The sequence below is a fragment of the Pieris brassicae genome, chromosome 12 (genome assembly GCF_905147105.1).
Source record: "Pieris brassicae chromosome 12, ilPieBrab1.1, whole genome shotgun sequence".
Taxonomy (NCBI): Eukaryota; Metazoa; Arthropoda; class Insecta; order Lepidoptera; family Pieridae; genus Pieris; species Pieris brassicae.
This window is the reverse complement of record NC_059676.1, coordinates 7,857,588-7,879,773: the sequence shown is the minus strand read 5'-3', so window position 1 is coordinate 7,879,773 and position 22,186 is coordinate 7,857,588. Positions and strand designations below refer to the sequence as shown.

At 33.6% G+C, this 22,186-nt stretch overlaps 1 protein-coding gene and 1 non-coding gene across 5 annotated transcripts in view; one reads left to right on the top strand and one right to left on the bottom strand.

Moving 5' to 3' along the window:
* The window catches only part of LOC123716981 (ankyrin repeat domain-containing protein 50-like), a 52,476-nt gene extending 34,164 nt beyond the window's left edge, over window positions 1–18,312 (top strand). For 2 of the 4 annotated variants that reach the window (XM_045672739.1, XM_045672737.1), the window contains exons 14-41: window positions 90–189; window positions 476–598; window positions 1,525–1,658; window positions 2,274–2,432; window positions 2,934–3,020; window positions 3,424–3,547; window positions 3,901–3,964; window positions 4,798–4,955; window positions 6,158–6,298; window positions 7,392–7,571; window positions 7,678–7,748; window positions 7,975–8,156; window positions 8,258–8,399; window positions 8,549–8,739; window positions 10,343–10,441; window positions 10,627–10,810; window positions 11,212–11,392; window positions 11,661–11,730; window positions 12,432–12,578; window positions 13,246–13,329; window positions 13,598–13,726; window positions 14,258–14,370; window positions 14,909–15,033; window positions 15,243–15,379; window positions 15,918–16,032; window positions 16,374–16,457; window positions 17,349–17,419; window positions 17,537–18,312. In XM_045672739.1, the coding sequence (XP_045528695.1) occupies window positions 90–189; window positions 476–598; window positions 1,525–1,658; window positions 2,274–2,432; window positions 2,934–3,020; window positions 3,424–3,547; window positions 3,901–3,964; window positions 4,798–4,955; window positions 6,158–6,298; window positions 7,392–7,571; window positions 7,678–7,748; window positions 7,975–8,156; window positions 8,258–8,399; window positions 8,549–8,739; window positions 10,343–10,441; window positions 10,627–10,810; window positions 11,212–11,392; window positions 11,661–11,730; window positions 12,432–12,578; window positions 13,246–13,329; window positions 13,598–13,726; window positions 14,258–14,370; window positions 14,909–15,033; window positions 15,243–15,379; window positions 15,918–16,032; window positions 16,374–16,457; window positions 17,349–17,419; window positions 17,537–17,652 (3,511 nt within the window). In that variant the 3' untranslated portion in view covers window positions 17,653–18,312. The remainder of the gene's footprint in view (window positions 1–89; window positions 190–475; window positions 599–1,524; window positions 1,659–2,273; window positions 2,433–2,933; window positions 3,021–3,423; window positions 3,548–3,900; window positions 3,965–4,797; window positions 4,956–6,157; window positions 6,299–7,391; window positions 7,572–7,677; window positions 7,749–7,974; window positions 8,157–8,257; window positions 8,400–8,548; window positions 8,740–10,342; window positions 10,442–10,626; window positions 10,811–11,211; window positions 11,393–11,660; window positions 11,731–12,431; window positions 12,579–13,245; window positions 13,330–13,597; window positions 13,727–14,257; window positions 14,371–14,908; window positions 15,034–15,242; window positions 15,380–15,917; window positions 16,033–16,373; window positions 16,458–17,348; window positions 17,420–17,536) is intronic. The other 2 variants (XM_045672738.1, XM_045672740.1) reach the window with 2 other exon arrangements.
* Window positions 6,591–6,663, bottom strand: Trnav-uac. Its single transcript has one exon. It is a non-coding gene; the product is annotated as a tRNA-Val (tRNA).
* Window positions 18,313–22,186: the final 3,874 nt, after the last annotated feature.

The window sequence follows — 22,186 nt, the reverse complement described above, 5'->3', positions numbered from 1 at the left end:
ATTTAAAAACCAATGTCTCATTTAGTATCTGATTGAATCAAAGGCGATTTCGTTAAGCAAAATGTTAATAATTCTTACATATATTACAGAAGCCGCGTCTCAAGTGATTCAACGGCAGCTGCTGCGGCAGCGGCGGCTCTAGACCATCTCAGGATCAAGAGTGACGGTTGCCTATTGTACTTGGAGAAGGTAATTAATAAAACCGTTCAGGTAGAGCAGGGGTGGCCTCGTGGCTATGCCCGAGCTATGCGCTCGACTAACTGCTGTGTGCCAATTTGTAATACTCTTTCATACGGTGAAGAAAAACATTGTGAGGAAACCAGCACGTCCAGACTGATGTGTTAGGCACAGAAGGCTGATCACTTACTTGCCTAGTAAGAAATAAAAGAGAATTCAGAAACAGATATACGAATTTTAGTCCAAAAAAAGACCAGTGAAATGAATTCAGTCTCTAAATAAATAAATTTATTTTTAGGTACTAGATGGCGTTGCTGACGGTTTCATTGCTTTGCGCGAAATAAGGGAAATTCCAGGAACCCTAAATGGATTGTATCTATGGCTGGCGCAGAGATTGTTTCACGGTCGGAGGTTTACTAAGGTAATATGTTCTTCAATTTTTGTCGTGTAATTTATTGAACGTTAAAAATATTTACGTTTGTACAAAAAGTACTGGTACCAATATATTTTTTAATATATTTAAATATAAACTCTATTTGCTAAAGATATTTGTTCCAGCCTCTTAAAATAAAAATCAACCAAATCATTAAGACACCACTTTTTAAACGGATTGAAGCTATCTAGCTAGCTACATAATTTTAATACAATTCTCTACAGCTGTGATAATTTTGACATTCAACACCTCTTGTCTTCAGTCACCGTGACCACGTAAGCTGTAAAGCACGCGAAACGTCGGAAAATTTAAAATTATGTAAATAATTATAAGTTTATTATAATGATACATAGCTTCAATCCGTTTAAAAAGTGTTTTATTAATGTGTAAAAGCCATGTTAACAAAAGGCAATACAATCAGCATTACGTATATTTATCGCAGCCAACTAGCTTAATAAGCCGTTCAATTAACAGCCTAGCCTCGTAACTAAACAGCGCTAAGGGCCTGAAAGATATAGGCAAATGACATGGATCGATGACATTTTATTACTTGCCTATCCCGTCTTAAATTTAGTTCCAATTTCTGCCACTCTCACAATGAAACTGTTCTTACTGTCAAGACGGCGTCGGCAAACCACAGCTTTGATGATGTTTTTCATAGTTTACTGAAAGACAACAAGTACAATGGAAGTATAGTTACAATAATAATGTGAATTTAGCTGTTACTGACACAAGGAATTAAATTTAAAAAAAAATCATTTTTATTAATGTCACATGGATCAGTTTATTAGGCTTTCTTTCAGGCCGCTAGTTAGTTAGGCTAGGCTATTAATTGAACGGCCTATTAGGCTAGTGACATATATTTTGAGAGAAATCGCATTAAGCTGGTTTTACGGTATATCTAACTTTTCCAGGTACGAATGCTTCTCGACGTGCTATTAGCTGCACGTTGCGGCGTAACAGAAGAGATGTTATACAAATGCCTTCTCACAAAGGAGTACAGTGTTACAAGAGAAGACTTCAATCGAAGGCTGCATCTCTTACGACGGTAAGTCTAATGACAGTTTTGACCTTATTACCGCTCGTGATTGTAATTTTTTCTTTAGAACAGAAGAGCGTCATTTTGATTAATTATATTGACTTATTTATTGTACATAACAATTTGCTCAGCTTTAGATAAAATCGAGTAATGGTGATGGACTTGAACACTTTTTTTCCAAAGCTATAAAAGCTTTTTCTTAAACTTTATGAAAAGAAACGAACACGCACTATTTCGAATACATCTGCGTACTCGGTGTATCGTGTACCAGACGTTTGAAAAACTTTTTAAAAGTCCTGACAGTAATTTTCTGTCATTAGCTTTGTGTGAATCTCTCTTTGAGACGTGAGAATTCTACGAATTTCTTAAATGTAATTAGAATTTCCCGCCTTCTTAATAGAATATAATTGTCAATGTAAACTTTAGATGTCTCTCTCGCTGTTCGCCCTCGTTGTTTCCTTTATTGTAACATAATTATATAAGTGGCCATGCGAAAGGCTATTTCTTTTTAATATTTCATTGATAGTGTGAAAACATAGAAGGACGATTTTTTCTCTTTATATATGTATTAAACTCAAAGAGCTACCTTATACAGTCATGTGTTTATCAATATATTTTATTTAGAATTCTGGTAATGGAGCGTGCAACGGGCTATCTATCAATTTTTCATCATTCGTTCGCGTCGTGGCTGTTGGATGTAAAGCATTGCACGCGACGTTACTTGTGCTGCGTTGCGGACGGACACGCGGCGCTCGCTATGTATTATACGCTACTAGCTAAAAGGTACAATTACTATTCAAGATTATTTTAACTCACGTTCCAGTTTACAAACGAAAAAAGAAGACATGGACAATTAAGACTCATGATTCGTCATTCGTTTCGTTGATTTTTTTTTTTGCTGAAAACGACGATTCATGATAGTTTTAATTTAACTTGAGCAGTGCCTAGTGCCTTCAGTATGCGACTCTCATCCCTGAGGTCGTATGTTCGATCCCCGGCTGTGCACCAATGGATTTTCTTTCTATATGCGCATTTAACATTCGCTCGAACGGTGAAGGAAAACATCGTGAGGAAACCGACTTGCCTTAGACCCAAAAAGTCGACAGCGTGCGTCAGGCACAGAAGGCTGATCACCTATTTGCCTATTAGATTAACAAATGATCATGAAACAGATACAGAATCGGAGGCCCAGACCTAAAAAGGTTGTTGCGCCATTGATTTTTTTTTAATTATCATATTTATATTATTGTAATTTTTCATAATCATGATTTGTTTTACTTACAGACTGAGCGCCCTTGAAATTCACAATTACGTTTATCACATGACCTACCTCGAACAACATTTATCGTCACAGAAGAAAAATAAGAACAAGTAAGTGTTTTTAATCATTAAAAATTCAATTAAAATGCAATAATAACCCATAATTTTCTATTTCGAGTATTTTTGTTTGTTTTTAGTTTGGTTCAAAATTTTCCCTGTTTTGTTTATTTGTGATATCAACAAATTTAGAGCCAATAGCATCCACAGATAGTAGCTCAGCATGCATTAGAACAGCTCCATTTCCTTATGATCAGCTAAATAAATTCATAAGTATGTGCTCATAGGCAGGCATATTAGGAGTCACTCAAAAAGTCTAGTTGAATGTACAATGTGCAACTTAATGGTAAAATTAATTTTTGGTTAAAGTTAATGTTTTTGTAATTTTGTGTATGTTGCTTAAATCAAAAGCTATTTTTTGCAAATGTAATGGACTAATTAATATTTTTGTTTTCAGCGAAGACGATGTACTAAACCTTCACACACTAGTATTGCTGTGGATTCTGGACTCTGGCTGTGATGTGGAACTGGCTTTGAAGAGAGAGACAGATCTTGTCCGGGAGATGGAGACGGATGTACAGGTAGAGAGAATTTTGCACTTTGTTTATTTGCCCCAGATAATTTGTTATTTTTGGATTTGGATTATTAAAAAATATACTCAATTTCTATAAGTACATTTTTCTATCGCATATACCTATGTTAAAAATGTATATATCTAGTGAAGTTTATTACTTGTCGAAATATTATGTTATTTATTATTTATATTCTTATTATATAGTCTTGCCTTCCTTATCTAATTTAATACATTTTTTTCTCTTCTCACCGTGGTTTCCTGGAAGAGTTCGCTCGAAAGCAATAAGGCCGCCAGTTGCCTTCCTTTTAATTTAATTATGTTGATCAATTGATATATAAAAGTATAATTGTCCACTTTCAGAATGACTCGAAGGCAGAAGATAAAGATTTAGATCCCGAGTCTGAGAGCAAGGAATCCGTTTCGAGTATGTATTGTCAAGTAAAAATACACATCTAAATTTGTATGACACAAAATAGCCGCTTTCTTCTTATATTATATACATACAATATACATATTTAATCATCTAACGTATAATCTTAAAGGTTCAAGGGGGATTATTTTTGTTTCGGGTTGATCGGTATTCACATCAAACAAATATACATGAAATTATGCCTATTGAGAAGTGATATATATATTTTTCTTTATTCAATTTATTGTTAAACCAGGTTATTATTAGTCTGTTTACTAAATATATAACAATGACTTCCTGTTGCGGTGACTATTGGATTTTGATTTGCGTGATGTTTAAGGTAAACTGCCTTCATACAAGGAAAAGTATTATTTCAGCAAAAAGGAATGTTATTACGCGCCTAAAGGGAAGGGAAGGGAACACGATGAATTTTAGGAATATTTGTGAATATAAGTGTGTGAATTTGTTATATAAGTAATAGTGCCCTATAAATGTGTTTATGATTTATGAAGAACTCGTGTTTGCTCAAGGTAATTCGCAATAGTTTGACTAGGTTTAGGTTAAATAATAGCCAAACAAAAAACCTGCCAATTTAATTAATATATTTCAATTATGGTTTAAACATTCCTCTTTGTCAAGAGTAAGATGGTGTTTGAATGTATCTGTAATTAGTAGGGTTTTTAATAAAAACATTACAAATAAAAACCTAAAAATTCACATAATATTTGTTTTAATTATAGTGTAATATAATGTATGCTTCACAACAATTATATCCATCTTATTTTATCGTTAGCAAAGTTAATTGTAATAAAGGTAGAGGAAAAAATATATATTAATTAATTTTTTAGTGGAACCGTCCACTCTAGAAAGCATAATGCCTGAACTGGTGAATGGCGAGATGACGACTCCATGGCCGAGGGACAGAAGGGTTCTTCGCGCTTTGTTGGAACTGAGCCGGGCTGACTCAGTACCCACCGAACCAGAAGTCGATGAATTAAATGATTTGGTAAGTTTTTAGATTGTATTTACTAGATATTGCCTGATCGCTCTTTTAATATCCTCCTGCTGATAGAGGATCTTTGACAACCTGAGACAAATCTTTTAATTTATTTTATTATTTTTAATTACTTAAGAAGTCTTGTGGAACATGGTGTAATGCTTGCAGCTTACAAACATTGTGTAAAACAAAAACCTTGGCGATTAAAAAGAGTGGCGGAGAGTTTATTGCCAGTCCTTCTCTTTCGTTCTACGCCCTTGATTCGAGAACTGGCAGTAAATGTAAAATTAGAAGCATTTAATGTATATTTCTTGTTTTGACGTTCTTAAGTGTATATTTTGTTACCTATGTGAATAAATGATTTTTGACCTTGACTTTGACATTATATCTTTACTATTACTAATAATAGGCAACGCAGCGTATAGCGTTCGATAAATTTACGGAATACCTACGAGCGAGACGTAAATATTATAGATACGTTCTCTTGTATCTGAATACAAATTCAGATTAATAGGATACGATTGTTAACGTTTTTGATGTTCATATGTAGTATGAAAATTTAAAAAAATCTCAACTATAAACAATATCTGCCGAGTAGCCCATCGTAACGAATCGATCTCGATTTTAATTTCAAAAAGTTCCTTCAGGAATTTAATAGAAAAACATTACGCGTTTCTAAAAATTCCATAGGATCGTTTGATTATATACTAAAAAAAATAAATAAAAAAAAACCATACGTCATATGATTTTGTTATCTTTACACAAAATATAGTTGTTTTCCTAGATGCGAAGTGAATAACACGAAACAGTACTCGGCGCGCGACTTGCTTTGAACTTTTGGGCGACATTAAGGATTTTTGTGCTATGTTCAAAATTTGTTATAATAGTATAATCTATCATAACAAAAGAGTTATTCTACTGTATGTTGCATGTACGACGATTACATTGTGTATGGAAATTATTGTTTTATAACGTACGAGGTCTTGTTTAATAAACTGCATTTTTGGACATACAGTATTACACTCAGCGCTTACCTCGGACCTTGAATTTTACCCAAAGAATTCTCAGAGAGGCTCTCATTATTAATGAGTTTAATTTGCTTCTTCTGATTATCTTAAAATAAATTGCATTTGATTTTTTTAATTGTTGTTGGCCTTTTAAAGAATAATAAAAAAAAAATGACAGCCGTTTATTAAATCTATTTTTGACAGATGTCAACCGACCAAGTCGAAAGTGAGGACGTAAATGACGCAACGGGTGATGAGCAAGATGAAACATTGTTACTGGACCCCAGCACAGTGCACGAGTTGGCTACTAAGGGTGATGATGAAACGTTGTCTGCGCTTTTGAAGGTATATTGATGTATTGACATACTTATACTGTCGAAGAGGAAAAATACCGTGTTTGAGCAAAAAACATATTCTTTTGAATAACGTTTCCATTGACGCAAGTAATTTATGATTATTTTTAATATTATTAGCTATTACCCGCGCGATTCAATAGCTTTAACGTATGATAGTGTTTATTTGTTTTAATGTTTAAAGCTCAACGCGAGCAAAGTTAAATAAATAATGTATTATTTCCATAACAAAATAAAAATAGTAAAAAAATAACGCCGCTTTAAAAATAAAAAGTAAAAATATATGATTCCGGCCAGGATCGAACTGGCGGCCTTCTGCGTGTAAAGCAGATGTGATAACCACTACACCACGGAACCAGTTGGAACTGTTAACGAAATATAGCGTCTGAATTGACGCGATATTTCGTAATTGAAAGTGAAAGTTGGACGGAATGTTTCGGTTACTTTCAATTATTCAAATTTTTTATGTAGTTACAGATTACTAGCATTTAATTAATTATAAATTGTTTAATGTTTTTCAATATCGTGAATATTTTAATTGGTGTCAAACGTCAAAACTATGTCAATTTTGTTTGTGTAAAATGTAAAAAAATATGTAAATTTTTTATACATATCAAATTTCTGTGTCTGTTTTATGATTATTTGTCAATCTAATAGGCGAGTAGGTAGGTGGTCAGCCTTCTGTGCCTGACACACGCCGTCAACTTTTTTGTCTAAGGCAATCTGGATTTCTCTCAATGTTTTCCTTCACCGTTCGAGTTTAAATACGCACTTAGAAAGTAAGACCATTGGTGCACAGCCGGATTAGAACCTACGAGCTCAGGGATGAGAGTCTCTGAGCTTTCGTACTGTACGGTTAACAGGTCATTTCCAAGCTCACGGTTTGGTTTTGAGGTCTCACTAAATATTTAGGGAAATAAATTCAGCTAGTATAACAATAGCATATTGTATTGATCTGATGAAGGTTTTTCGCGTTTATAACTGTTTTAAGTTAATATCGAGCCAATGTTAAATTTTCTGGTGTTTAGTAGTGTAAAGTAATTTAGCCATTTGAATTTAAAATCAAAAGTACCTCGCATTTACAGCGATGCCCACAGCTAGCTGATACGCGCGATAGCTCGGGAAGTACGGCTTTGCATTCGGCTGCGCGTAATGGCCGAGCCGCTTGTGCTGCCCTGCTACTGCAAGCTGGAGCCTCTCCATCCGCTGCTGATGCAGATGGCTGGAGTGTGCTAAGAGCTGCTGCTTGGGCGGGACATAGCGAGGTGGGCATAGGGACTAATTGTGTTGTACTAAATTGAAATGGGTTAGAAAAAACTTTTTTTCTTGAATTATTTAAATTTACTGAAGAAATTTTACGTTCATTTTCAGGTAGTCGATGTTTTGTTAGAACACGGCTGTGATGTGGATTGCGTGGATGGTGATAATAGAACTGCTCTGCGGTAAGTTACTTTGCCTATATTGTATATGGATTTTTTAAATTTTAATTTCATTTTGTCATTAGTTTGTCATTCACTTAATTTAACTTTCGCCCATTAAATAATTAACGGCCTAAAACAGTATTGACACAGTATTTACGTGAATCAAGTTCCAGGGCTTCAGTCTATTTTTTTGGGTTGGAGATAAATCGATATTTTTTTAACATATTGTTTGATTTTTATGTTATAGTGCTGCAGCATGGTCAGGTCATGAAGCGGTAGTCGCTCGCCTTTTAGTCGGCGGTGCGGCGCCGGACAGAGCTGATGCTTCCGGGCGCACTGCGCTTATGGCTGCAGCATATATGGGACATGCAGATATAGTAAAAATGCTGTTGGATGCTGGTGCCGACCCTAATAGACCTGACGAGGATGGTAAGTGTAAACTTAATGTGGTAGCAGAGAGGTTATATATTATCTAATTCTGCCTGTGTTTGCCTCTCGCGAGAGTTTTCAAAATGATATTTAAATTCTAGGTAGAACATCTCTAGCGGTAGCTGCATTGTGTGGTACAGGGGCCTCTTGCGCAGCGTTGCTGATAGAACGCGGCGCAGACGTCAATACGCCCGATAGAGATAAAGCCACGCCCCTATTGGTCGCTGCTTTTGAGGGACACACGTCAGTACTTGTTGATATTTCAAAGCTAAAGAGATGTTGTTTTACTGATATTTTTTAAAACCATGTATTATAGCATGGCAAGCTAAAACAGGACCAGCTATCCCCAAACTGCGAACTGCTTAAACCACGAACTGTTATTACAATTATAGTGAAATCTGCGAAGTCCTTCTCGAAGCGGAATCGGATATAGAAGCCACAGACTGTGCGGGCCGCACCGCGTTATGGGCAGCTGCCTCAGCGGGACACGCGGACACCGTACGGCTTCTGCTGTTCTGGGGTGCCTGTGTTGATAATATGGATAACGAGGGAAGGACAGTTCTGAGTACAGCCGCTGCACAGGGTAAGTACTTGGCGTAAGAAATTTTGTGTAAATCTTTGTGTACGAGCAAAGGTTGCTAAACATTTAAATTTCATGATCTCTGGGAATCTTCCCATGTATCAACATAGGCTAGTTTTACTCCATTTTATATGTGAATATATTCTATTGCCGTCAAGGCAAATAAGAAGTAGAAGTAGGAATTTAACCTAAAATATTATTGAATTGAAACTTCTTTATCGGCATTGTATAAAAAAATACCGTCACATTTTTCCGTTACGTGCCATCTTTTTCTTGTCCCTACCAAGGTTGATTCGAAGCCATTAATAACAAAAATATATAATAGCGATAACAATGATAGTAATAGTTCTATTACAATTAATGAAATTCTGTAATAATCTTAGTAGTAATAAGATAAAATTAAATAATTGTATTCATGTCTTTGATAATAAAAGCCGTTTGTTAAAATTATTATCTAATTTATTCGTTTAACCAATTTCTGTAAAGTTGGATATAGAAGATAATTTTTGAAAAAATAAGGTCACAAAGAAGATTCACTTCTTACGTGTGTACAGTAGTACACGCACACATTTTTTTTATTTTACACAATAATACAATGTATATAAGGTCTTTATAAAATATTATGTCTATATTTTAAAACCACTGTTTATATTAGTATGACATTAGCAGTCTTGTCAGGAGCGCGACAAATGCAAAACATGTTGTTTGTTCTCAAAGTATAGAGAGGAACATACGTTATATCTCGTGTTTGTACGTCATGCTCAACTCGTTTTTTCATGTCATCTCGAAATATACCTATACATAAGTTAAGGTGACAAAGATATAGGCTATACATATATACAAATACGTATTTTAAAAACAATTGCTCCCATAAAATTAAAATCACAACATAAAGCGGACTACAGAAAGCTACTTGCATTTTTCAAAATTATACCTATACACGAGAAAGTGCAACTAGGATTATTAAATGAAAACTACTTTACAGAAAATTACCTCAAAACAATTAAAACTCACTATCACTATTCAACACGTAGAAAATTAAAAAACGAATTTCTATTACCCAAATACAATAACTTATATGGGAAAAAAACATTAGATTACATCATTCCAAATTTAATAAACTCGATACCAGCTACACTTCTTATTAATATAACAAGAAACAATATTAAATTTAAATTAAAAAAATACTACATAAGTCAAAAAATTATAAATTATGCATAACAAAAATTATGCTATATACGTCCTTAAAACATATTCGAATATAGGAACTCATCCTCCTGTATGTGATTGAGAATTCTCGACAAGAACAGGTTTCTTGCATCGGCTACCTATGGCGCGTCAGTGTTTAGACGTTTTACGTGCAATTTTAAATCGTTTGAATGGTTTGATTGTTATAAATTTACAGTTTATATGTCACTGGCCTTAGTATATATATATATATATGTTAATGATTTAAATATGTTCGACGTCCTGGTGGATAGAAAAACTGTGTACAGTTTGTGTTTCCACCACACCAACTTCCTTTATATTAAGAACACTTATACAATAAATAAATAAAATAAAATAAAATAAAAATGTACTCTACTTTACATTTTTAAATTAACAGGTAACGTGGAAGTTGTCCGTCAGTTGCTAGACAGAGGTTTGGATGAACATCACAGAGATAATTCTGGGTGGACACCACTGCACTATGCTGCTTTTGAAGGTAATAAATAGCTGATACTTTAATCTAAAGAAGAGGTATTTGTAATTCTATCCGGTGTTTTGTTTAAGCCAGACTGTAAATGTCTTGAAAATGTCTTTTTTTATTTGATATAAACACAGCTTAAATAAATGAATATAATTAAATAAACATAAAACCTTACAGTAGTATTTATTCTGCATTTTCAGGTCACATAGAGGTCTGCGAAGCCCTACTGGAAGCTGGCGCAAAAGTGGACGAAGCAGATAACGAAGGCAAGGGTCCTTTACTTCTGGCTGCGCAAGAAGGCCATTTAGACCTGGTGAAGCTGCTAATAGACAAGGGTGGGGCACCGGTAGACCAAAGAGCTCACGATGGAAAGACTGCGCTCAGGTTAGTTGAGTGGTCCAAATCATACCAAACCTTACAGATCCCTAATGACATTGTAATTTTCAATCGAAAACTATTTTTTTTAAATAAGTAGCCGGGACTTAATAGAAAACAATATTGTCAAAATTGTAAACAAAAATTCAGCACACATATTAGTTAAGTGATTTTCATAAGATGTTCTCGTAAAATTACGCAGTCGTATTTAACAATGATTAGGTCTAAGTAGGCCTTAGCTCTCCGAAATACGACTCGTAATTGCTTCGAGATATTTTACACTTCATAACATTAAAAATATATATAATATATATAGATATATAAAAGATATAAGGTTGAAATCAAAAGTAGCTCAGTCTAAAGTAGCTCAGTCTAAAGTAGCAAAATCTATTTTAAACCTTAATTCTCAGGCTAGCAGCTCTTGAAGGCCAATTCGAGGCAGTCTCTTGCCTCCTTTCACGTGGGGCGGACGTGGACGCTGTCGATGCGGACAGACGTAGTACGTTGTACGTACTCGCTTTGGATAACCGATTGGCCATGGCGCGGCAGTTATTGGCCGCTGGGGCTAGCGTTCATTGCAGTGATACAGAGGTAAGTGAATAGGATAAGTAATTATTACAGGTCATGTTGGTAATGAAATAAGATTTTAATTTGAAATACCGGCAACGGACTCGCGATCCCAGTGCATTGAGTCTACGGGCGGCGGTGTCGCTTAACATCAGGTCTCTTGCCCGTTTGCTTCTGTTCTATAAAAAAATAGATTATGGATGTCCTTATATTGTTCCTTTATCTATTTATCAAAATTATACATCGCAGTCTAAACGTTAACGGTTTAACTATATTGAATATTTTATTTTAGGGTCGCACACCATTGCACGTATCCGCATGGCAGGGGCACACAGAGATGGTTAATCTGCTCGTCAAAGTTGGTAAGTACTGATGAAGAGAGCAAAAGGATTCAGCATCTGGTAGTTTAAAAGATCTCTTTTAAACGAAACTATTTGTATACAGACTGACTCGGCTGATCATGTGCTTTATATGTATTTATCAAACTATCTATATAAATGTCAAGATAGAGTTTATTTAGTATTTAATTTAAAATTATAAAGTACAACAGCCTATACTGGATGCTAGGCAGAAACTCGAGACTTTCTCAAGACAGCAAACTCGTTATATATAAGGCCCATATGGCCTCCAACTGTGGGCTGGAAGTGATACAAACATAAATATACACCAGCGACAACAAAACAAGATCCTAAGAGCAATTGCAAAAGTACCATAATACATAATCAACGACGAAGTTCACGAACACCTTGAAATGAGAACAATCAAAGAGGAAATCCGGAGACTGGCACCTAAATATAAAGAGAGGTTAATTTGTCACCCGACTAAAACGTCACACTATGCTAGAGTTAAGACCGGCAGTAGATGAGTAGATGCTATCAATGGGAAGCCACGCCATGTGATAGCAACACAGAACAGATTCGCTCATAGCCTTGAGCCTGATTGCAAATACCCGCAGAAGATTTTTTTTAAATGCATTGAAAAATAAATCTCTGTAATTTCGGCATAAAGTCTATGTTACGTGTTGAATGAAACGCGCCAATAAATTATTTTTTTATTGATATAGGTGGCGCTGAAGTGGACGGCCGTGATCGTTGTGCCAGAACAGCTTTGCACGCAGCCGCTTGGAGAGGGCGCACGGCCGCGTTACGTGCATTGCTCAAGCATGGGGCGTCTCCCGCAGCTGTGTGTACTCAGGGCGCTACGCCCCTCGGTAAGCATTAATAAAACATTTATTATAGAATAAATGTTAGTTACTTCATGCTACATATAATCATGTTATAACAAATAAATATTAAAAGGAAAATATCTATAATTGCTATATACCCAAAAAATATGGCAAAAAGACTTATTGATATAATATCTACAACAACAACAAAGAAGAAAAATATTGAAAAAAAAATGGAATTCAGAACATTTGAAGTGTGTAATGTGTGTGCGTTGTGGTTGTAACTGTCCCTGGCTCGGCAGGCATGTTCCACAGCGCTGGTCATCCTGCCAGAGACCACAATAGGAGCCTTAGTCTAGACGCCTTATGTGTACGTATGGATGTATGAATATTTGTCGACAACAACTGTCTTTTTCATACATATTTAGTTTGCGACTTTTTACATACACAAATGTAATAATGGAAGTAGTAGAAAAAAAAACGTAAAAATTAACAGTAAGTAAAAAGTCTTCGGAAATTTATGTTTAATTATATAGTTAATAAAATATAAGAATAATTGACCAAAAAATAGTTAGATGTATTGTAATCTCTAAATGATTAAAAATATTAACAAAAATATATATTTGAAGATTTTTTTTATTCTTACCTATATACTGACTTAACTTTTGTATTGGAATCTTTATACGTGATTAGGAATGTCGATGTTCTGTAGGCATTGCGGCTCAAGAAGGCCACGAAGAGTGCGTGATGTGGTTATTACAACACGGCGCTGATCCGTTGCAAGCCGATCACTGCGGTAAGAAAATACGTAATTAAATTACTATTTTATATATAAATTCGAATATTGAAAACAATTTTAAATAAGCAAATTATTAATACATACTAAAATTTTATTATTACCATAGAAAATTAACTTTAGTTAAAGAAGTATAAATAAGACTGATGTACCGTACGTAAACGATGACGTGCTTATAAATAGTTGTTAATTTCATGAATATATGGTTTTATTGGCGTAAATAATGGATATTAATAAAAATGAATTATGCAAACTATTTAAAATGCAGGTCGTACACCCGCCAAAGTAGCATGGCGCGCGGGACACGGTAACATTTGTCGTCTTCTCGAGAAATGGACCGCGCCTTCTGCGCCTACGCAAATACACGATGACGATTTATTAGCACCGTTGAGAACCGGTTAGTATAACATAATTATATTTTATGTGTGCCGAAGATTACTAGCATTTGTGATGGATCCGCTTCCAAAATAGCCTTCAATACTTCATTATCAACTTGGGTCTCTGGCCGTCCACGGGGCTTGTTCTGCAGGTCGAAATTTCCAGAACGAAAACGTTGGAACCAAAAACGAACTGTGTTTTCTTTTGCAACATGACCGCCATACACATCATTCACCCTTCGAGTCGTTTCCGCAGCACTAGTGCCACGGCGGAACTCGTACTCGTAAATAATGCGATACTTTAAGTTTTCCATTTTGTAAAATGAGTGATGCAAACAGAAAAAACAAATGAATGACGGTCATCGAAACACAAATACTTGAGCTGTACAAATTTGAATTTGGAATTCCCTACCAAAGAGGAGAACATCGTGATTAAAGTGGCCAGTACGAAATACGCCAATTTCATATGTAAGGACCTAATATATCTCTGAACGAATACATATATTTATATCTATCAAAGTATTATTATATTAATTTTTTGTTTATTAAAGCATCACCGGACTACAAACGTCGCAGCGTACACAGCTCCAACTCTACCAAGTCTTCGTCGAATCTCACTGGAGGATCGAACAGGTCTCACGAACAGGAAGATACTGTGGAGAAGGTATTTATTATTTAAATATTTTTTAATATTAAATTTTTGCGTTGCTCGTTTATTATTGCGTTTTAAAAATGTCTAAAGTTACGTTTCCGTTTTGAGTCTATACTTGATTCGATGTAGGTGGAATAATTACGTTCTGTACGGCTTTTTCTAGTTATATTTATTATGGGTCTGTATCTGTAGTTTGTGAATATAACAAAATCAGCAAGTTTATAAATTTACCACGAGATGTCGCAAATTGATAAATTGGTGTAAATGTAGGCGTAAAATAATACAATTTATCTCTCGTTTAGACTTTCACGAAAGTTTATAAATTTCCTAAGACATTTTATTAAATTCCGGTGACATATCTAATTCAGAAATACGATTTGGTATGGTACGATCAAGCGGTATACTAGAATTTAATTGTAAGAATTAAGTTAGGTACTTGTTTTTATTGTGTCAGTACTCAAAATTGCGGGTATTAGATCTGTTAGTTCAAGAAGAGTAAACCAAGAATCGGATTGATTTCGGTCACTACATACAATAATTATGATATCAGAGCCGGACAAACTCGTCTCTAACATTCGCTCAACAAGTGGCGCGATGCGGTTGGGGAAGGCGTGACTTGGACAGAGATGAACCCATACCAGAACATCACGTCGTTGAAAACGATCCTAAGTTGAGGTAAGGCTTATTAAATCATATATACAAAATTATTTTTCTCGGATTAAAAGTGTATCCGTAAATTAATTATGTAAAAGTAAGACGAATAAAAAATAAATATTTTAAAAGAAATTTAAAGTTTGCAATTGAATAAGGTATACCTAGGTCGTTCTGGTCATTGGGTACTGGAATTGTGTGAATAATTGTTTTTATTCTTGAAACTTACCAAGGAGCTACCAAGCCAACGAGCGTGACGTGACTCTACGTGGAGGTGTGTCACGATCTCGCGGCCGGGAGATGCGTCACGGAGATACTTCGCCGTTATACGCGTCGCCGCCACACTCGCCACAGAGGGATAAAGACGATAGTGAGTATCTTCTTTATAGGAACGCATATTTTTTCTAATTATATCGCCCGAACAGATGTGTTGCTAAGAATAACACTTTTTGCACGGATTAAAGCTATGATTATTTACATAAGACGTTTCGCGTGCTTTTCAGCGTGCGTGGTCACGGTGACTGAAGACAAAAGGTGTTGAATGTCAAAAGTATCACAGCTGCAGAGAAAGTTGTGTTATCCGTATTTATTGCCCCGAGGTTGATATCGACTAAAAGATGACGGGTTTTTGCAAAATCCTAATCCGTTCAAAAATTGTTTTTCTTAATGTGTAAAAGCTATTTTAACTAAAGACAATATTAGATGTGTTGCTTTTGAGCTATACAGGATGGTAAAGCCTTCGAATCAAAATATTATTTTTCATGTAACTATTGAATATTTAAATAAATGACTAAATTTATATATTTAAGTGATATTTCAGTGCCTGGTGCACGTTTTGAATCGAAGACATACTAGTATTTCCTTTGCCATAGTGGAAGTGCATTTGAAAATCTATAATATTTTCGCAGGTTCCCAACCGCCAAGTCTGACGTCACAGCCTCTAGTTACAGATACGCACTTCAACAGGGACACGCATATGCGAATTATTTTGGGAAGAGAAAGCAAACCCGATAGGAATGAGAGGTCAGTGATATTGGATCCGTGATTGTTAATTTATACAATAATAGAGCAAAAATTTCATAGTCTAGAACTCTAACTAGCTATAGAAAAATTGTAAAGATAAAACAGTACAAAAATGTAAGTAGCATCAATTAAAACTGGAGGTCACTTCAATAACAGGGACAAATGAATGCCTTAAATTAATTAAATAAAAGAAAATCGTACGTAGTATACTCGTAGTGATACGTACGTATGTATAGATATAAACATATGTTATATGTACATACATAAACTATAACATAAATGTCTCTTTTGTTCCTTTATGATTATTTATACATTATTGTTTTTAATTTACTAAATGATAGCGTGGTGTTTTTGGCGTCGAGGCTTGCGTACAACAAGTTTGTAGGCGGACTCGGCAAAGCGAGAGGGAAGATATTTAAGAAAACGTGAGTGATAAGGATGACTACAGACGCAACTCAATAGCTTACGATTACTTTGTCACAATCTTAGAGATTTTCAAGCTTTGAATGCAGTGTTACGTAGAATTATTCCCAAGTATGAAAAATGGCAGATTATATTATCTAATTATTAAAAAATGGACGTGTTAATGGAGTCTGTGCTGAAAAAGAACCGATATTTGTGGTCGCATCAGTGTTTACCTATTTTGTTACGTATAGTTTGATATTGTTAGCTGGTCAACATCTCGATACTTGAACATATTAAAAGTACATAATATATATGTATATGATCGCGTATATGTACGTATGTATACGTGTCCAGTACGTACTAGCTGTCCTGAACAGTCAAATCGTATCAAGCTTTGCACGGTAAAAGCGACTTTATTTTTAATGTCATAATGTCGAATGTAAGCTACTGAGATTGTAATGCGTGAATGCGATTGGCTGATGCTTAGGAAGTTTTCTCTTCTTCATAATTTGATGGAGCCTTTTTAGGTTTTATATTTGGCATTCGTTTATTCTGCTGATCATGTTGGTCAAAGGTTTTCTAACATCTGATTTTGGTGCTATTTGCTGTTTTGGCACATATTTCTCCATATATCACCTTATGCTGATAAACGTTAGTTAACGTTTTTAATCAGTTGATCATCTATCAACCAGAATCAATCGTTAAAGGAATCGTCGATTTTGAAAAATGTCACCACTTTTCTTCATCTCATTCCATCACCACATTGTTGAACGCAAGTCTTGACACGTGACGCTTAAGAGCTTGAAACTAATACGGTCTGAAGGTTATGGTTGCATGGTTTTTTTTCAATTAAATTAACATAAAAATATATTATTTGTCAGTATATTACTCAATATATTATTGTTTTTCAGCAAAAACAAAAGGAATGGAATAGTAACTAATCCGGCAATGAGATTGGTAGCGAATGTGAGAAACGGTTTAGGTAAGTGACGTCATATTTGTGGTTGTATCATTCGTGGACATGTATAAAAGGCAAAAAGGCCGGCTCACTGATATTTCCTAACTGTAAGATGTTTCATGAACATTTTTTTTTCTCTAGATAACGCAGCGGCGAATATTCGTCGAACGGGCGTGGCGCTAGCTGCAAGCGCCAGTTCATCAAACCCAGCTGTTAAAACCAACGCCTTTCAATGGAGAAAGGAAACGCCGCTCTAGATACGAATTTCGTTACAAATATTTACGAAGGTTTGTTCGAATGTGTATTGTTTACGATATGTTAATTGGATTTCTGATTAGTTAGATATCATTACAAATTTTCTGTCTTCATATAATCTATAAAATCATTCAGTATGTATAGAGTCGATACAGATTGTAAAACTCCACTGTCAATAGTTAGAAACTTGTAATATTTAAGAAGAATTAATAGATCAATCCCTGCAAAAAAATATTTGACCTACCAATGTTCGTCTAGTGGTTACACGCGTGACTATTATTAAACAAAATACCGAAATCCATAGCCAAGAATTGTATCGCAACTGATTTAATTTTACAGATTCATCACAAACTGGTCATGCAAAAGAAGTAATTTCTTAAATTAAAATCAGAAAACAATCAATATTCAGGTACCTCATAGTTTAAAACGACCGAAAACATATATAAAAATATGCTTACTCTAACATAGTATTAAGCGCATAAATTAAAATGAGACAGCCTGATTGCTTATTAGTAATTAAAAATATGAACACTGAAATGAATAAAATTATCTTCATTATAAAAACTATCAGGTATTCCTTTTACTCACTATATTTTCTTTACTTTATTTATTACTTAAAGTATTTCTTCGTTCATCTTATGGTCCTTCGAGCCAGAATACATTTTCGTATCAAGATTCTAACTTAGGACCTCCTATCAAATGCTTATTATCAAAACTCATTAAATGTTAAAACTTAACTATTCTAGTATTATTTTAACTGTAACACGTGTATGTACCTATCTATCGCTCCAAAAGTTAAAGAAAATATTTTTTACACGTGATACAAAAATCTATATAAAAATTACAGCTGGTTTTATTAGAACACGCTGTGCTGCATAACTACGTGTGTTTTTGTAGAAAGCAATATATTATACAGAATATATTTAAATATGTACTTATTCTTTTAAAGTGCAATCTAATATTTCATTGAAATTACTTTCAGGGTAAAACATTTTGTGTCCTATACTTGTTAATTTCCTTTTTCCATTTTTTTGAATATATTCTGTATACATTAAAATATATATATGTAGAAAATATATAAATTAGATGGTCATAATAAGCTCTGTTTAAAATTAATATGCCCACGTGACTACAGAGTAAAAAGTCCTGTGACCACGTTGGGTTAAGGGATTTCCCGTTTTCTATTCTTCATTCTTCTCGTCTTAATCAGCGCCGGTAACTTCCAATGGTAAAGAGTGTAAAATTGTACTCAATTTCGAGTTGGTTCTTTCAATATCCGTTACACTGATGTTGCAAATTTGGATTTGCTTGGTACTAATATGCCGATCACTATTTGAGGTTAGAGTAACTGCGTGCTGGATCCAGATTGGGCAAAATTGGTTTTCGGAAGTCCCTATCTTGTTCATGAATAAATGTGCGTGTTTTCTCTTTTTTCCTGTAATTGGCACTAAGATATTTTTAAGCTATTTGAAAGAGGCAATTTTTTTTAATTTATTGTATAAAGATCTCAAATTTGAACAATTTTTTTTAATCGCATTTAAGTAAACGCTATGTTATCTAAAACATTCATCAAGTTTGCCAAATATTGAATTTTAATTTGTTGTCTCAAAACTTACTGAAATGCACGAATATAATGAAGTATTGCGATTAGTGCTTATAATATACTGTCAATAATTAGCAAACTTTATGAAGATGGTCATAGTCGGTCGTAACTATAGTTTAATGTAAAATTATGAATGCCTAGTCGTTAATTGCGTAGGTGCCTATTTCTGAGCGAAGGCAGATTTTTGAATTTTTGATATATCGAAGATTTGGGCCTGTCTTCGTATACTCCTAAAGTGAATCTAAAAATTATTTCATATTACAAAAATATTACGAATCCAGTCGCTAACGTAAGTGAAATTATCGTGAGATGTGTTGTAATCAAACTATTTAAAAATCTGCCTTAATGTAGTTCTAACATATATTTGGAAATAATTGCCAGTGCAAAAAAAAATATTCCTTTTCGCAAAAATATTATTTTTATAACGCATTTTTTTCTAACTACAAATTTTGGACTGGCCATTATTTCCCGGGTAATATAAGTAGGTTATAAAATTGGTAACACCAACGATGTTAAAATATTTTTGTGTGACAAATGTATAAAATATACGTAATATAAAGCCTAAAGTAAAGCCTTAACACATTTTTTAGTTATTATATATTTTTTCAATACGGAATTAACTAAAAACCCAAATGGACTGGGCGATTTCGATTCAGCTTGACTTTGAAAACTTGTATTTTGTTACTTACTATGATTATCTGCGGGAAGGAGACAGCACATATAACGTGTATAATTTATTTAGGTGTAAATTGCCTTGACTAATATTCGATGTATTCAGGAAATAATTGCTTAATTGAAACCATTTAGCCAAAAGCTGTAAGGTTGAGTTTATTGACCTTAGTGTCAATGACCTTGTATTGTTTTTAGTACTATAATATTTTTCTTCTATTATGACCATTTTAAAAGAACTTTGTGCCCGAGATAACTTTACACGTTTTATGAAACCTTGGGAATCGGAAAGATCTTTCGCTCAGTCCATTATTTGTTTGGTTTAAAGTTACGCTTTAATGATATAATTAGAAATGTCCGAGTCACAATTGTAAATTCCTAAATTGTATTAGGACAATTAGTATCTTTTTTTTATTGTGTTTACATTCTGTATAAAAAATCGAATCTAAAACAAGTGTATATTTTTATTGTGTCAAATTAATGCCAAATAATCTTTTTTTGGGTCGTAAGGTGATGTAAAAGTAAGAATTTTCGAAAATTCTCAATGGGTAGTCGTAGCAATGGAGCGTGCGTGATTTTGAATTGCTTTTTGCATCGAATCTTTTAGTATTATCTTAAGTTAGGTGAAAATCGTATCAAGATTTCTGTCAAATATTTAAAATGACTTCAAAATGTCGTTTTTTTATTAACAGTTGTAAGTTGTCTCTTGATAAATAATACGTCAAATTAAAACATAAATTGTGTAATATTTTTATAGTCTTAGCAAAATCAATGACTCAATTTGAATCTTAACTTTTTTGATTTCATAAAAGTAGTACAAAACTCTCATAAATGTTCGTATTATTTGACACTATTGCCATGTAAACGCCTATTTTGTAATTTATTTATATAATTTTGTATGTTTGTGTGTGAAAATTGTGATTTAGAATAAAGAATGTAGCTGGTGCCGTGGTATATGACGTTGTGAAAATATATTGAAATATACGTATTATTTCCCTTTTTATTGTTTTATTTAAATTACGCGAACTTCGTACCTACATACTACAGCTATGAAACGCATTTTATGATGGTTATAAATATATGAGAACCAAGTGACAATTTTTAATTTCTTAAAGACATGTGACATAAATATTTAATATTTTTATTGTTTTTATTGCAAATTCAATAGTCGTTTTTAGTATTTTTCAATACTTATTATTTATGTTTCCCACTTTTTAAACCTTCCCTGAAACATAGTTCCTCCACATATAATTAAAGATTATAATTAGCCAAGTCGGTTTAGCAAGTTTTAGCGGGACAAACGATAATAAATATATATAAACATAATTGTTCGATGTGCCGTGTCGTTGTAATATTTTAAAGCATAGACAATTGTTTTTCCTTTAAAGTCTTAGGCTTGTAGATAATGTTTCTTTGAAGATATTCAGTTTAAAAGTATACATAACAATTGGTAGTCAAACTTCATAAAACGTAAATTAATGACGTCGAGGACAATAGCATAACAGGTTTTAACACAGTTTATTAAATACTGTACATTTTAATGGTAATGTTAAAATACAGCAAATATTTTCTTTTTTTCCCATGTAGTGTGTAGAAGTGTTTATGAAGTTTATATGCATTAATTAAGCGTTACAAACGTACTATTGGATACTAGGTGGCAGTATTCACAATAAAGGTATTAGTTTATCTACCTAACACTAGATGTCAGCACCATCCAAAAATGTAGTAATTTTTATTAAATATGGATAGATCAAAATATGGAAGATGAAATTAAGATAATTTTAAAATGAATTAAATTAATTCTTATCTAAAATATACAGAACGATACGATTTTTGAAGATTATCTTATTCATAATATCCAAGATTTTTTTCTACCTATTACCTTTATATCAAATCCTTCGAGTTCCAAGAACTAGTTAATTGACCCTTGTTTATAAAACATCTGACAATTAACGTTATAAAAAATGTCAAATGTAGTGGAAACCAGAAATAATTGGTGTATGATTGCAAAACCCTTGTTATTTGATCCACCCTTAGAGATCTTACTATAGTCCGAGAGCTACATAGAAATCTCAATACAATTCAATTGTAATATACAATATACAATTTAAATAATTACAAATATGTATTCTTATTCTGGAACATTAACATTAGTTATAAGTTGAATTAATTATTTAGAGCTTACCTAAAATTCAATTTTTTTGGTCCGTTAAAGACAACAAAGTATATACAGAGATAATATGTAATTTTTACGTTATTTATAC